The 14,225-nt window shown below is 34.6% G+C and overlaps 1 protein-coding gene across 1 annotated transcript in view; it reads left to right on the forward strand.

The window, feature by feature from the left end:
* LOC136028146 (growth factor receptor-bound protein 14-like) overlaps positions 1-5,299 on the forward strand; it is a 243,917-nt gene extending 238,618 nt beyond the window's left edge. Inside the window, exon 12 of the mRNA XM_065705808.1 lies at positions 3,910-5,299. Within this exon, the coding sequence (XP_065561880.1) occupies positions 3,910-4,101 (192 nt within the window). The 3' untranslated portion in view covers positions 4,102-5,299. The remainder of the gene's footprint in view (positions 1-3,909) is intronic.
* The last annotated feature ends 8,926 nt before the right edge of the window (positions 5,300-14,225 follow it).

Raw genomic sequence — 14,225 nt, forward strand, 5'->3', positions numbered from 1 at the left:
GCATATATATCATGTAAAATACAAATAATACAAGTACTGACCCAGCGCTTGTACAGTTCAATGAGGATATGCGCGTGAACTATCGAATCATGAGCGTGACTGGTATCATGGCTCCCTAGATCAAATGACTCCTGATTTATCAGCATCAATCAAAACTGACGACAGCGCACCCTATTCCTTTTTGGAAACCAAATTGGTATTGGGCATATAACATTCATCAATCAATTCAGGCATTATCAACTTCCGAAAAATTTTACCAAAAGTTTGATGAACATTCATTTAAGGTTTTTTTTTTTTAAGAACAGGAGTAGACTGCCAGTTGAAAACGAAGGAGGAACGATTCCTTTGCTGATCACTATTTGGAAAAGTAGAGCAAGGTAGGAAAGAAGTGAAGGGGTTCCTCATATGAGGATTTTAGCGCAAACGTGATCTATACCTCTCGAGAGGGGCTTCTTGATATTACGGATTATATTATAAACGTCAGAAACAGATACAGTAAACGTAACTACCTAATACGTTTAACTACCTATTTTTGCTAGTATACCTCTGGATTAGTAGCCTTTCTATGTCAAATAAGTATTCGAGCGTTATATTTGAAACTACTTCCTATTTTGAATGCCAAAATGATTAATTCAAGTTCTCTTCTTTATATTTATAGAGAAAAATAGTTTTATCTTAGCTACTTTTTACTGTTCTTAAAATTTAGTTTCCGTTGTTAAAATTGAGTTTTTTTAAGCAGCAGTAAACGCTCAAACTGCTTTAAATTGAAATTCTGTTCTTTTGTTTTTGGCTATAAGTTATGGCTTTTGGGTATTTTATTTTCTAGATTTATTCTACCGTTAAAATGTTTTATGGGGAAATGTAGTTAAATGACCTACAGTAAAATGAAAACGATAATTGAAGGTGAAACGACTTTTCTAAAATATATGCGGGGGCGGATGTTGCATAATATTTTATTCGCTGACTGTTAGTTGGCGAGCACCAAGTAATTTACCCGTGTAATAATATTCCGTGTATAGTCATTGAAGGTTTCAGACGTTACGCGTCTTAGAGTCTTATCCTCTGTGATCTAGTATCATGTCTGAGCGACACTATATGGCATCGGTTGATTAAAAGTTAAGATTTTGGATGATCCTAGTGGTGTTTATTGACAGAAATGTAGGGGGTGTTTGACAAAACCATATTTTAAAAGCATTACGGTTGGGGGGGCAATTTTTCACTAAAAATACCAATAAAGCTATTTTCAGTGAAGATACCAAAAAAGCCATTTCCAACGGAGATACCTAAAAAGTAAGTATTTTTAAAATCAATAGGGGGCATAAAATCGTGGGTGGGGCAAAGGACCCCCCCCCACCAATAGACGCCACTATATGATTCTTCTTCATCGTTGATTTCAAAGTCACGCTTGCGTTACAGAAATGGACGATGTAAATAGCGAGAGTTCTGTTGAAAAAGCGGTTAGCGAATATTAACTCGTTCCCAATTATTTTCTGTTAATGCTATTTATTAGTATACTTTACTGGATTCAGCATAGTATTGTGAAAACCGTTGATACGAGCTTTCATTTCTCCTAGTTTCAAATAACGTGCCTTCAATCTTTGCTCTAATTAGACATTTATTTAGACTAACTTAGTTCTTTAAATGCCGGCTGTTACATAAGGCAACAACGGAGTCTCTCCATTATCGTCTCTAAAGAGCTTGCGGCCATAGGTTCACAAAATATGGTCCCGCCAGTGTAGCATCCGTCTCAAGGCATCGATCAAGCGTCGCTTTCTGCCGTCTGTGGTATTCTAATACCAAGGGGGGGGCGCCAGTATTATACATAGATGGGGAGCCTGCCATCGCCTTTACGAGCCATGTAAACTTAAAGTTGGAGCAGGACCGAACACTTTTGGCCTCATCTGGCATCTGAAATTCAGATGTTACTTGTCATTTTGCCTCAATACCTCCATCTACTACTCTTTATCTCCTGAACCAACCATGGTTGCTTTTTTTTTTTCACATGCTAAAGCGTTGATTATTCTGTACAAGTGTATTCCTAGGATTTGCTGGAGGTAGTTATTTTCAAAATCTTGTATGTGTTTCTTAAGCTTTTTTGCAAGTACCCAAGCCTCGCATCAGTACATTAGTGCAAATAGGACGTTACTATTTTGGAGCTTAAGCTTCAGAGGGTATGCAGTGTTTTTTCAGACTATACATAATTTGGTAAAACCATTACCTGCATAAGAAATAGGTGTAATAATTTTGCGCTCCAGACTTCCTTAAGAATTTGTGAAGCTTCCATGATACTTAAGTTATGCGACTCCTTTTAACTCATCGGAACTACCAGTGGGCAGTCTGCCTTTGCGTTGACGTTGTTGCGCATGACTTTTGTCTTTTCAGTATTGATTGACAATCCAACTTGTGTAGCTGTGTTTGAGAGTTCTGAGCTGTTCTGCTGTAAGTCTTCTCGTAGACGAGAAAGGAGCGCAATGTCAGGAGCAAAATCACCATCAAAGACAGTGTCACTCTCATTCAACTAAGTCCCTCCAGCAAGGTGACTTGCCCGAAGCGTGTCTCTATGGACAGAATCGAAAGTCTTTAAGAAGTAAATAAACGCAAACATTATTCTGCCATTCCTTTTTTTTTTCAATCGGTATTCTTATACTCAATATTAGATTAGCACACGATCTACCTGTCGAATACCGTGCTGCTCGTCTCTCAGGATCGCGTTAATTTTTGACTGAATACGGTCTTTCTTAAAAAGTTAAACAATGACGCCTTTTTTCCAGTCAGTGGGGACACTGTCAGTTTCTCAAATCTGATACAAGATTTCATGAATAGGTTTCGCTAAGATCGGGATTATATCTCAATAAATCAGGTTGTAGGCCGTCAGCTTCGGTAACCTTGCTATTCGTCAGCTTTTGTAGTACGGATTTGACTTCAAGGAGATTTACGGGTTCAGTGTTGATATCCAGTTGATAGAGTGGCAATCCGGACGGATACACTATGTGAAATAACCCCCCCCCCCCCACCGTAAATGGAAATACTGGAATGACACCCATGCCTGTAATGTATACGTATACATTGCTTCTATTTTAAATCCAGGTCTCTAGGAGTTCTGGTACACAGCTATTATCACTACCAACTTTGATATTAAGATCGTCTTTCTTCTTCAGGCATAAAATCGAGTATCGAATTTTTCACTTAATCACTTAAAGCCAAGGCGACTCCAGGTTCGTGCTTCCTCTCCTTTCCAGAGAAGAAGACTTCATATCCATCTACATGCATAGACCCAAAACCTGATAGTGTGGATTCCGATAGAGCTTCTTTTTCCAAGCTTATATGAATCGGAAGTCTTAATTACTCCCTGTCTGCGGCCAGGTTGAGTACGTGAATTAATAGTCCTTGCATTCCATAACGCAAGGCAAAAAGATTGCTTTGTTGTCAGAAAACGCATGTTGTCAGAATGTTGTCAGAATGCGATGGTCCGTAGTCGTCCATCTGTCAAGTCAAATCAGACCTGAGGTAATATGTTGTTGATTCAAGATCATTGTTTTTGGAGATAGGCGATTAGCCCACCGCCCAACACTCTTCCTCTCCTGGATTGGGACTGGCTGTTCTCCAATACCCCGAGAGGCGTGGATCGTTGCTGGTGGAGTTAATAAATAATAAAAGTTGCTTCGAAAGCTGGACAATAAACTAAAAAAATAATAAACAATAAACTCAACTTAAAAAAAATTACGCTGAAAAATAAAACATATAAAATCACCTCGTATTCTTTACCTCCCCCTTCCCCTCCTCCAGAAAAATACCCGTAATTTCCTGAACCCACAAAATATGAATTTACTTATCATGTAATTCGCTAGAAATACCTCATGGCGTTAGTTTTTCCCAGGTAACTTATTTAATGGCTAATTTAATTTACAGGTAATGGATCAGACACGCAATACTTCATGCTTTAGTTTGGATGGTGGAAAAACCAAGTTTTATGATCTGCTTCAACTGGTAGAATTTTATCAACTGAACAGCCTGTCATTACCAACTCAACTGACTCACTATGTCATGCGTCCTTCAACAAAACCCTTTATGACCATGCGATCACTTGCTTCCAGTTTTTGACTATTTTCTCCCTCGTTATGTATAGTCTTCGGTGAAACCAAGGTCTGGTTGGTGACCCAAAATCAGAACACGTTCTATGTCCTGTGTTTAAATTTAAATAATGTGCTTTGGTTTTGGGAGGTCGAGATTATTCTTAGAGTAATAGCAAAATCGTTTGGCAAAAAAAGGTTTTTTTTTTAATGTGTTTTTGTGAAATTGTATGCTAGAGAAAGGAGTGGGTGTGAAATGAAATACTAGGAATCCTTTTTTAAGAATCAGTAATCTTTTGTCGGATAATTAATTGACCTATTTATAATTTCGAAGAATTTCAAAGACTTGGGATCTTTATCGAAGATTTTAAGAGGGAGAATTCTGCCGTGTTTTCCATAAAAGACGTATATCAGTTTTTGGCATTTTAGATTTTTATATGCCGTATTATAAATATCAAGGAGTCAATCCCTGGATAGAAAAAGCCATAATTCACTTAAAAACGATCCTAATTTGCTAAAAAAAATAAGCTGCATTTAAATAGCTTCGGTTTCTTTGACAGTTTGACTTGTCATGATATCTTGAAATATGTTTGGTTCACTAGTACGACAAAATTAACTTATTCATCTTTTTTCCCCTCTAGGCTAAAATGGTCTGTGGTAAAAATATGTCATATCTGTCCTTGGTTGATGCTTGATTAAGTGTTGAATTTTACAATTAAGTTCCTCTTATAACACTGCTGAATTTCTGTTTGTGTATAAATTAGTGTATGCTTCAAATTTATTTAAGATTATAACTTTTCAGTGTATGACGCATTGATTTTATAGCCAAGATGACATATTGATAGTCGAAGCATAGTATGTAGGATACTCTTTGTAGCTAGTTATTTATACATTAATCTCTTATACATAATCTCCTATACATTAATTTTGTATACGGGGTTTGACTGTATTTCTAGTAATTTTTTTCTAATATTGTTTTAGGGAGAAAATATTTGCGTTTTTCTAATCTTTTTTAAATGGCCTTCCGAAAGTTTGCAAATTAAGCAATTATGCAATATTGTATGGGTGCATATCCTAGGTTTGATATGAACTTAACTCAGACAAGTACGCTTGACACTTTTTTGTGATGCCAAACATTCCGCGGAATATACATGAAATTAGAGACAAAGTAAAAAAAAAAAGTATTTTGTGGGCCTGAAACCTCCTTCCTTGCAACTTGACTATCTACTAAAATAAAGAATATCCTGAAAATGGCCCAAAAGAAAAATTATGCTTGCAAGAGTTTTTTTTTTTTTTTGATGTTAGGTACTGTATCAGGTTCAAAAACCTGATCTATTTTATTCTCATTATTAAAATCGGGGCAACAAAGAAAAATTTATATGGCCCTTGGCCAATTTTCTTTAAGCTCCATTATGGAACGCCATTACTTAAAGATGGTATGTTGGGGTCCAACAGTCGGCCCAAAACTAATTGCCACTCAGTAACACTGGTTAGTGTATCTCCCCAGTTTTTTAACCAATTGACTTTAAACATTTCATTGGTAACATATTTACATAGATAAGTTCATATAACTTGTTCTTGAATCATCTGATTCAAATATATATATATATATATATATATATATATATATATATATATATATATATATATATATATATACCAATGTATTTGTAAAACAATCCTGTGTAAGAACTACTGTTATTTTCTTGCCTTTTCTTGTATTTTGTAAATTTATACTTGCTCTTCCAAAATTATGGATCTCTTTTTGTTTTTTTGTACTCTTCACTTTTTTTTAATTTTTGTCTGGATATATTTCTATTTTTTCTTTTTATTTATAGAGGCTTTGATTAAGGTTTTGTTTAAGTTGTTAAATGTGTTCAGGATGCCAATTTTGATTATTACTTTTTATGAACTAAGCTGCTAATTGCAACGCTTTTAAAAACTGTTATTTATATCAATTTTCAAGTGTCGTTTTTTCCTCATGAAAAAGATCCATGCGTGATGAGTCTTAAAATGCCGGATAACTGCTAGGTGGTGGGGCAGCACACTTGGCGATTTATTTATCTTAATGGTGACAAAACCACTCTTCTAAGTTGTGTGCAATGAACATCTCTCTGTTTAGAGCTTCTTGTTACCTCATATGTTTTTTTTTTCTTTTTTTTATTACTAATTACAAGATTTCTTTTGGAAGCTTTAAATATATTTATATTAAATTTTTATTCGGTCACATACAGAGAGGGTTTAGTTATAAAAGTGAATATTTCTTACTAAGACTAAGCCAATCAAGGCTAAGTCAAACTTCGGTAAAAACAACTTCTATGTTGTTTAATTTCATCTTAAAGCTACGCTACGTAAGTCTTCAATACAAGCAATGAATATTTTACCTTTGAAATCTATCTTGATGTTTTACATATTGTTGACTGCTTTTGTTTTCACTTTATGACTTTAATACCGCCATATATTACTCTTTTTACGTAGTTTCTTGTACAATCACCTATTTGTATTATTTGACTTGGTCATTTTGGCCTCCTTTTTTGTAACTTTCCTTCTTTACAAATTTAAAAACATCTTTTTTCTTTACGGGATAGGTTTGACTTGTAATCTTAACTGTATTCACACCTCGGAGTCGGGAACATAATATTTTTCTATGCATAATAGTCAATGAATAGTCAATAATTTTCTATGGTTGTGACTTATCTGTCTTTTATCTTTGGGTGCTGGTTGTTGTCTAAACTAGCTTACAGCTAAAATTTTAAGTAATATTAGAAGTATATGTAATTTTGTATACATGATAATATAAAGATTTATATTTACCTTTTAAATATTTGGCTTAAGCTCTTGTGTGTTTTTTTTAAGTTGCACAAATGCATAGAATGACTCATGATACAGAACTTGAACTTAGGATGAGGTTCAAAAATGGGGATTAGTGAAGATTTTGATTTAATCGTGTAATTTAGTTCGGTTTAATTTATTTTAGCTGGAGACTTCGGTTTAGTTTGTAGAAAAATAAAATATCTCTTAAAGAGACAAGATTGGGCATGAACCCCTTTAGATTGCTGTAGATTTATCAGTTTACTTCCGGCTTTACTATGTTTACTAATAGACATAGTTGGTAGTTGACAAGGGTCTACAGTTATATAGGTGATAACTGAAACAAAATGGATGAAGTTATTTAAGATAGTTTAGCGTAACCAAGCTTTTAGGGTAGCAGTCGGTTTCTTAGGGTATCAGCTTATGGCCTAGTCAATAAATCTGAACTTCTGGATAAACATGGCTTCTTTTTGCTACTCTAAAGTTTCTGAAATAACACTGTTTCATATTTTTATACGAATGAATTAAATGTTTATGGTGTTTTAATATTCCTCTAAAATAACCCTCTATTTCATACTTTTATACAAATGAATTAAGACCAATGAATAAAATGTTTATGGTTTTTTATTATACTCCCAGTGATTAAGTAAAGTGGCATTTTGAGTTATAGCCAGCTTACTTCATTTTTAAATTACAACGATCTTTTCTGCGAATGTAAACCCCTCAAATTGGTCTGGTTTCTTTTACATTTATTTTCTTAAATTAATATTTTTTTAGTCAAAAGACTTTTCTGTTTGGGGTTTAGAATGTCATTTTCCTCCATCAGGTTGGTCCATTTGCCATTATTTCCTACGGAATTTGCTATAGTGTCACAGCAGCTTTTTTCATATATGTACCGTGAATCTTCAGGGACGAGTTGCCGTCGTAACTTCAATTACACTTGTATTTCCTGTTTAAAAAATTTCAGATTTTTTATCTATAATGTGTCTCTTATTCTTGCAATACAAAAAAGCCTAAAAATCTAAATTCTTCAATTTACTATTACAATTTTTAAATTGTACAATTTAATTGTAATAAGATAGAACTTTATCACAATCTAACCCTTAACGCTTCATGGCCATGAAGGAACGGGAGGAACAAAAATATACCAACAAAAAAAAAATGAAAAAAAAGCAAAATCCAATCAAAATCACAAACTAGGCAGGGGAGCTGTGATCTAAAAAAATGTACACAACAAAAGTCACATAACTCGTACTCAAACAAATATCCAGGCCCAATCCAGAAACACCTACTCCACGAGAATTCGTAAAAAAAAATAATTGGTTTTGAAAACAAAAAAAAATCCCTAAAATGAAGAGCCACATTTTCTAGATTAATTTATAATCTTGTTCTTTATAATTTATTTTGATTGTATGGTAATTAATTAAAAAAAAAGGAAAATTAAAACCTACTATAAGTAGGAAGATCAATAAAAAAAAAAAAACCAGAAGACATGTGAATTTTGAAATGTTTACTTAACTAAATTACTGTAACCTAACAGAGAAAACACATTAAATATGACCTCCATCAAGTTTGAGAATTCTGTTATTTTATTTTCATACAAACGTAAAGCTCAACCACAGCTTTATTTCGGATTATTGTAGAAGTACATAAGTACATTCACAGCACACCCGCAAACAAACTAAAAAAAAAAAAATCCATTTTATGATAAATTTATTTGCTTCAAGGAATAATCCTGCTGAAGTAACCCAATATTGAAAGAAGAAAAAACACTCTAAACGGTCCTCTATCTTTCTCGCGGAACTCATCCGAATCATTCTTTGTAGAAGTTAGAAAGTAGATAGAGGAACAGATATTACTTTTACTGTGCATTAAACACTTTTTGAGGGGTTTTTTATGGGTTGCTAGTTTTCTAAAACTACTCCTTTCTAATATTGTCCAGTGGCAACCGGTTAGGTGAGCCTTGGAATTTCTAAGGTCAAATTCAGTAGTGGCGCTTGAAAGTTTTTAGTCTGCTGTATACCATCACTGGATTTTATATTCTTCTCAGTTTTGAGTCCCGCTTTATATATGATTAATCCCTAACTTGTGTGGTTAGCCGGTTCATTTGGCCCGTGCCTCGTTTCTGAAGTATCTTTATTTTAAAAATTGACTATGACATTGAAATTTCAAAACCCTGGCTTTTGAAAATCACCGTTGTTGTTATATACACTGCTTGATTGATAGGAGACTAAGTAAAATCCTTGTTTGTCGCTACAAAAATTGCAACTAAAATTTCTTAGAACTGAAATTTACTGTTTTTGTCCGGAGATTTTCTTATGTACATTTGGGTGTTCTCGAAATCTTTTCGGGATTCCAGATTTCAAAATTGAGTGGAATTTATTTCTTTTTTAATATTTCATTACTGAAAAGCAATGCCGTATCCAGGGGTGTGGGGGTACCGGGTTTGGATTCCCCCCTTCCCGCCCTTCTTCATTTTTTGTTGGACTCATAAAACGTAACAAAGTGCTTATAAACAAACTTGTTATGCGTTTTTTAGAAGTTTTTGTACCCCCTCCCTCCCAAACAATAATCTTAGATATAGCCTTGTTGAAAAGTGTCAGTTAGAGGGTTTGATCTCAGATGACCTAATAATAATAAAAAAAAAAAAATTGATAAAGACTAATTTTTCTACACATTTTGATTATCATAAGATAGGATGTGTTGCTAAACTTTTTTTTCTTATGTTGTGTCAAGGAAAAATTACTGACCTGATTTACTTGCTAGTTACAGATTACTGATAATGCAAAATGTGAAGATTTTTAACCATTCATTTGATTATAGCTTGCAATAAAAATATATAAAGTGTGGTTTTACTTAGCGCATCCCAGATGTTTAAAGTGCTCATTCTTAAAGTAATATAATCTTAGTTTAAACTCATTGTTGGTTGTGTATGAGGTGGCCAAAGTATTAACTTTAAATAGTGTGTGTTGGATTAGGGGTGTTCGTTTATGTAGATGCCTTATCTGGTTTAAGCCTGTCACGGGTATGTTGCTGTTGAAGAAGGTGATCTTCTAACTGACAGGGTTTTGGGTAAGATTGGGACTGTCAAACTGTTTACATTCTTTTCTAAATTTTTACCAGCTCAAAACTTATTTTGCTCTTAAGTACATGCTCCTCTTTCCCAGTTAGAATTCCTCTTTTAGTCACTAAGCTCAGTCTTCTCACTTTTGCTAGATTTTTCTCTAGTTGTTTCCTCTTTCTTCTTATTTTGTTACTTAACTTGTTTTGTGGTCAGCCAATATATAAGTTTTTGCTTCTCTGATGGAAGATACTTCTCTTGTTTTCGTTTCAACTGAATAACGCTATAGATAAGTTTCAATGCTCATTGCCAATCTCCTACAAAAGAAGTTATGCTAATCTCCTTTCAGAGAGGACTTGGAAAGCCAAAAATGCGACATAACTAAGTCCTTAGTCATCTCATGAGCTTTAAGTCCGTTTATTGTCATCGGGAAGTAAGACCGAGGGTTGGTGTCATAAACGGGGCTATTGTTTTATATAGTATTACTTTTCTAGTTTCAAAGTTTAAACTGTTTTTAAAAGATTTTGACTCCACAAGTTCTATTTCTTTGTTTTTAGGTGATAATGAACCTTGGTTTGTTGACATTTCATAAAATTTTATCTTTTCTAGTATATTCTGTAACTATATAGAAACTGAAACAAATAAAATGTATATTTCACAACACAAGCTTTATATATTTATATTTATCTCATAGTATTTAGTGGTTTTGGACATTTACATGTTATCTTATTAATTTTCGTTATTTCTTATGTTTATAATTTATCTAAATTTTACGTGTATAAGACTACTTCAGTACTACTAAATGAAGTTTTTTATGTAGAAGGAATTTTCCCCAAAGAAAAACCGCGAGTCATGAGCTAACTTAATGGACCATTTTTCAATTATTAACAAAAACGTCCAGTTTCTATATATTTTAATGTCATTTTTATCTTCGAAAGTTTTTAATCACGTGGCGAAAATGCACGTATCTTAATTTTGAAGATTGAGTCCGAGAACTTCCTGTATCCAATTTATTTTATTCAGTTTTATATTTTTTTTTAGAACATGTGATGTTAGATATTCAACAAATTCGTCTGGAGAATTCTGATGATCAGATTGAAGCCGGGGAATATATGCAAAATACCCATTTTGAATCGGTACCCATTTCCCATTTCGAATCGGTTTACCCATTTCGAATCGGTATCCCACTATGTATTCTTCTTTAAATTCAATGGCGATTAGTGCCACGGCACTATACATTAATTATAAAGTCTAGTAACTAATTATTGTTATTTAAGCTAAGGTACTACTATCCTAACATTTAAATATCGCTGCTGTAAAGTCTGTGCCTTGGTTGAAATATTACGGTACTTAGTTAAACATTTTTGATTTTGTATAGCTATCCATCGCACTTCCTGGCTTGCCATGAAATAGAGATTAGTATCGTCGGTATGGACTATAAAGTCCTATGCCACATTCTTTACCTTTTCACCTTTGCCCTCTAGTTTTGAAATCGTTACTTGATCGATAAATACCGAAGTATCGGTGTAATCGTCAATTGGAAATTATGTGTCTAAAAAATGACGTAGTTGTTCTTACTTTTTTTCTTTTTTTACATATAAAAGAAAAGTTTTCTTTTACTATACTATTCATTTTAAACGATTTTGAAAGATATCGATAACAACAATAGTCATAAGGTCTTATTTTGTGTGGTAATTTTAAGGTTGCAAATCTAAAATACGCTGGTTTACGTTATTTGGCGTTGTTTCTCCTATTTCGTTTTTGTCGTCTGCCAGTGAGCTTGTCTATTGTATTGTGACACAATGGACGTATTGGTTAGTACTTAGTTCGAATTTATGCACGGAAATGGAAGGTTTTGTCTATTTATTTTTGTGTTTATTCTATGGCAAATTTGCAATAAAATCTATAAATGTATATTTTATTTTGTTTTAGCAATGTAGCGTCTTTAGGCTCCTATCTATTTGATTATGGAAGGATGCAAGGGAGATGACGTCAGGCCCTATATTTTGGGGTGAGGGAGAACTGGGAAGAGGGAAAGATTAGCCAATCTCGCTAATATTGATGTTCCGCCTGCAACTGGTGGTGATGACAGGCTCATTTAAACTTCTGTCTTTAAGACACTTGTCGTCTCGTCAGTTAGCACTAAGTCTCTATCTCCAGTCTTCTTTAGAAAGTGGGCCTCAAGTTCTTCAGTTGTTACTTCTTTGATAATATTAATTATCAAAAGGGAACAGGATTCCCTTTCTTTTTCTTAAGCTCAACCAGAATGTAATCACCAGACTTGAGATTATGAATGTCAAATTGGAAGTTGCTGGTAGGGATCTCTTCTTATATGTCTGAACCGTTCTTGTGTACAGACTCACTTACGTCAGAATTGTCACTCCAATTACGACTCTTGTTACGAGAAACAGGCCTTTTTCTTATTAGCCTCTTCGCTTCTCTTACTTTCTTCCTTTCCAAGACTAGGGCTTTCTTGGCAGATACAGCTTTTAGCTCACCATAAATAGGTTCTCACAGGGGGATGTCAGTGAACACTTTTGACAATTTTTTCCTTTTAATTTTCATGTTGAGCCTTTTGGGAAGGGGTTTGTATCAACGATCTCTTTGGAAAAATCTTTTCCCGACCTTTGCTCCTCATTTAGAGATAGAATCTGTGTTGTATTGATATCAGGGTCTAAGTTAAAGGAGGACTTTAAATGTTCCACGAAACTTGCGCTGGGAATAGAAACTTCACTGAGAAGTGGTTCACTAGATGTGGTTTGCAGTTTATCGGATATATGCGACGAGAGGAACTCATAATCCTTGAAACCATGCTTTCCCCATGAGCTCGGCAATGTTATGCATTAATATAGTTTTATATTTATGGGCAGTCGTAAAACTTATGGCTTTCTTGTTGATATAGGCCTCAAGGGGCCGAATGACTGACCTGTTTAGAGGCTGTAGTTTGTGAGTAGTGTGGGGAGGAACGATTAAAAGTACAGCACCATTATTTTTCGCTAGATCAAGCGATTTCATTATGCATTGACTTGTGTGTTTGTCCAGCGCCAGAAGTAGAGGCGAGTGTTTGGCGGGTTTGATATGGTTGACAAAATGCTGCAAGTCAATTCAAAAAAAGGAGGCAGTCATCCAACCAGAAGTTTTTTCTGAGCCGGTCAAGATGGTTCCTGTTGGATCCCCCTTTAGTAAAATTTCCGGACACTGCTTCCCCACTGAAAATAAGTAAAGGAGGGACTATATTCCCAATTGCATTAACACCAGCATAAATTGTGGTCAACTGGCCTCTTTCTGCTGGCAAGACCAAATTTGTACATATCCCAGAGGTCTGAACTTTTGTTTATCTAGGACTCTCTCCAGGTTGTCAAAGAAAGCACCTACTGTGTGACGGTTGAAAGCAGTTGCCCATCCTGGGTATCTGTCTTCGGGCGTCCTTACTAATAGAATTTTATTGCGAGCCCTAAAATTACGGTACTAATCCTCGCCTGCCATTCCTCCACTGTCTCCTCTAGCTCTGTATTTCCAGTTGTCTGGTGCTTTTATATCCTTAGAAATTATAAAGTTGTATGCAACTTTTTGCGCTTCTAGGGCAATACAGCCGAAATACGTATCAGATATCGTGTTTAAAAAAGAAAAATTCTAGTCCTGTTTCTTACCCCTTTGTAAATATTTGTATTGCGTTGTAACCGGGTGTAAAGAAACTCAGGTTCAGACTTCGTGGAAAAATGTTTTGCTTCTCAACTTTTTTCAAGTAGTCTTGCAGCGTTCCTCTAGGGACACCCATGGCAATTGTAAAAGATCTGACTGACTTCTTGTGAACTAAGACAGAAAAAACTGCTGATTTCACAATTTCTGGATTCCAGCCTCCTGTATTTCTCTTTCTCTTCTGTTTTACTTCTAACCATATTGTTGTGAATAAAATTTACCTGGAAAAAATAGAGTTCCAGTGCACTTACTGATCTGACAGGGTTAAATAACACCAAAGTTAATCAAGTTTTGGGTTTGAGCCAGTGGCAGATCTAGGTGGGGGGCGCGTGCCCCCCTAACGTAGTGGTGGATTTGGGGATAATATCATGTTGCCATATTAAATCTCATATTTTTCGTAGATGATGAATAGCTTTTCATTTTTTTATGGCGGGGTGGTTTCTATAACTTATTATTTTTTATATCAATATTTTTACTTCATTTTAATTTCAGCAGATTTATTAGAACATTAACCCTTGGCAGATTTTAGATTAAATTTACGACCGTTTCCACAACCTACCTACGGCTTATAATCAATGAGGTTC

The sequence above is a fragment of the Artemia franciscana genome, chromosome 6, assembly GCF_032884065.1.
Source record: "Artemia franciscana chromosome 6, ASM3288406v1, whole genome shotgun sequence".
Classification (NCBI taxonomy): Eukaryota; Metazoa; Arthropoda; class Branchiopoda; order Anostraca; family Artemiidae; genus Artemia; species Artemia franciscana.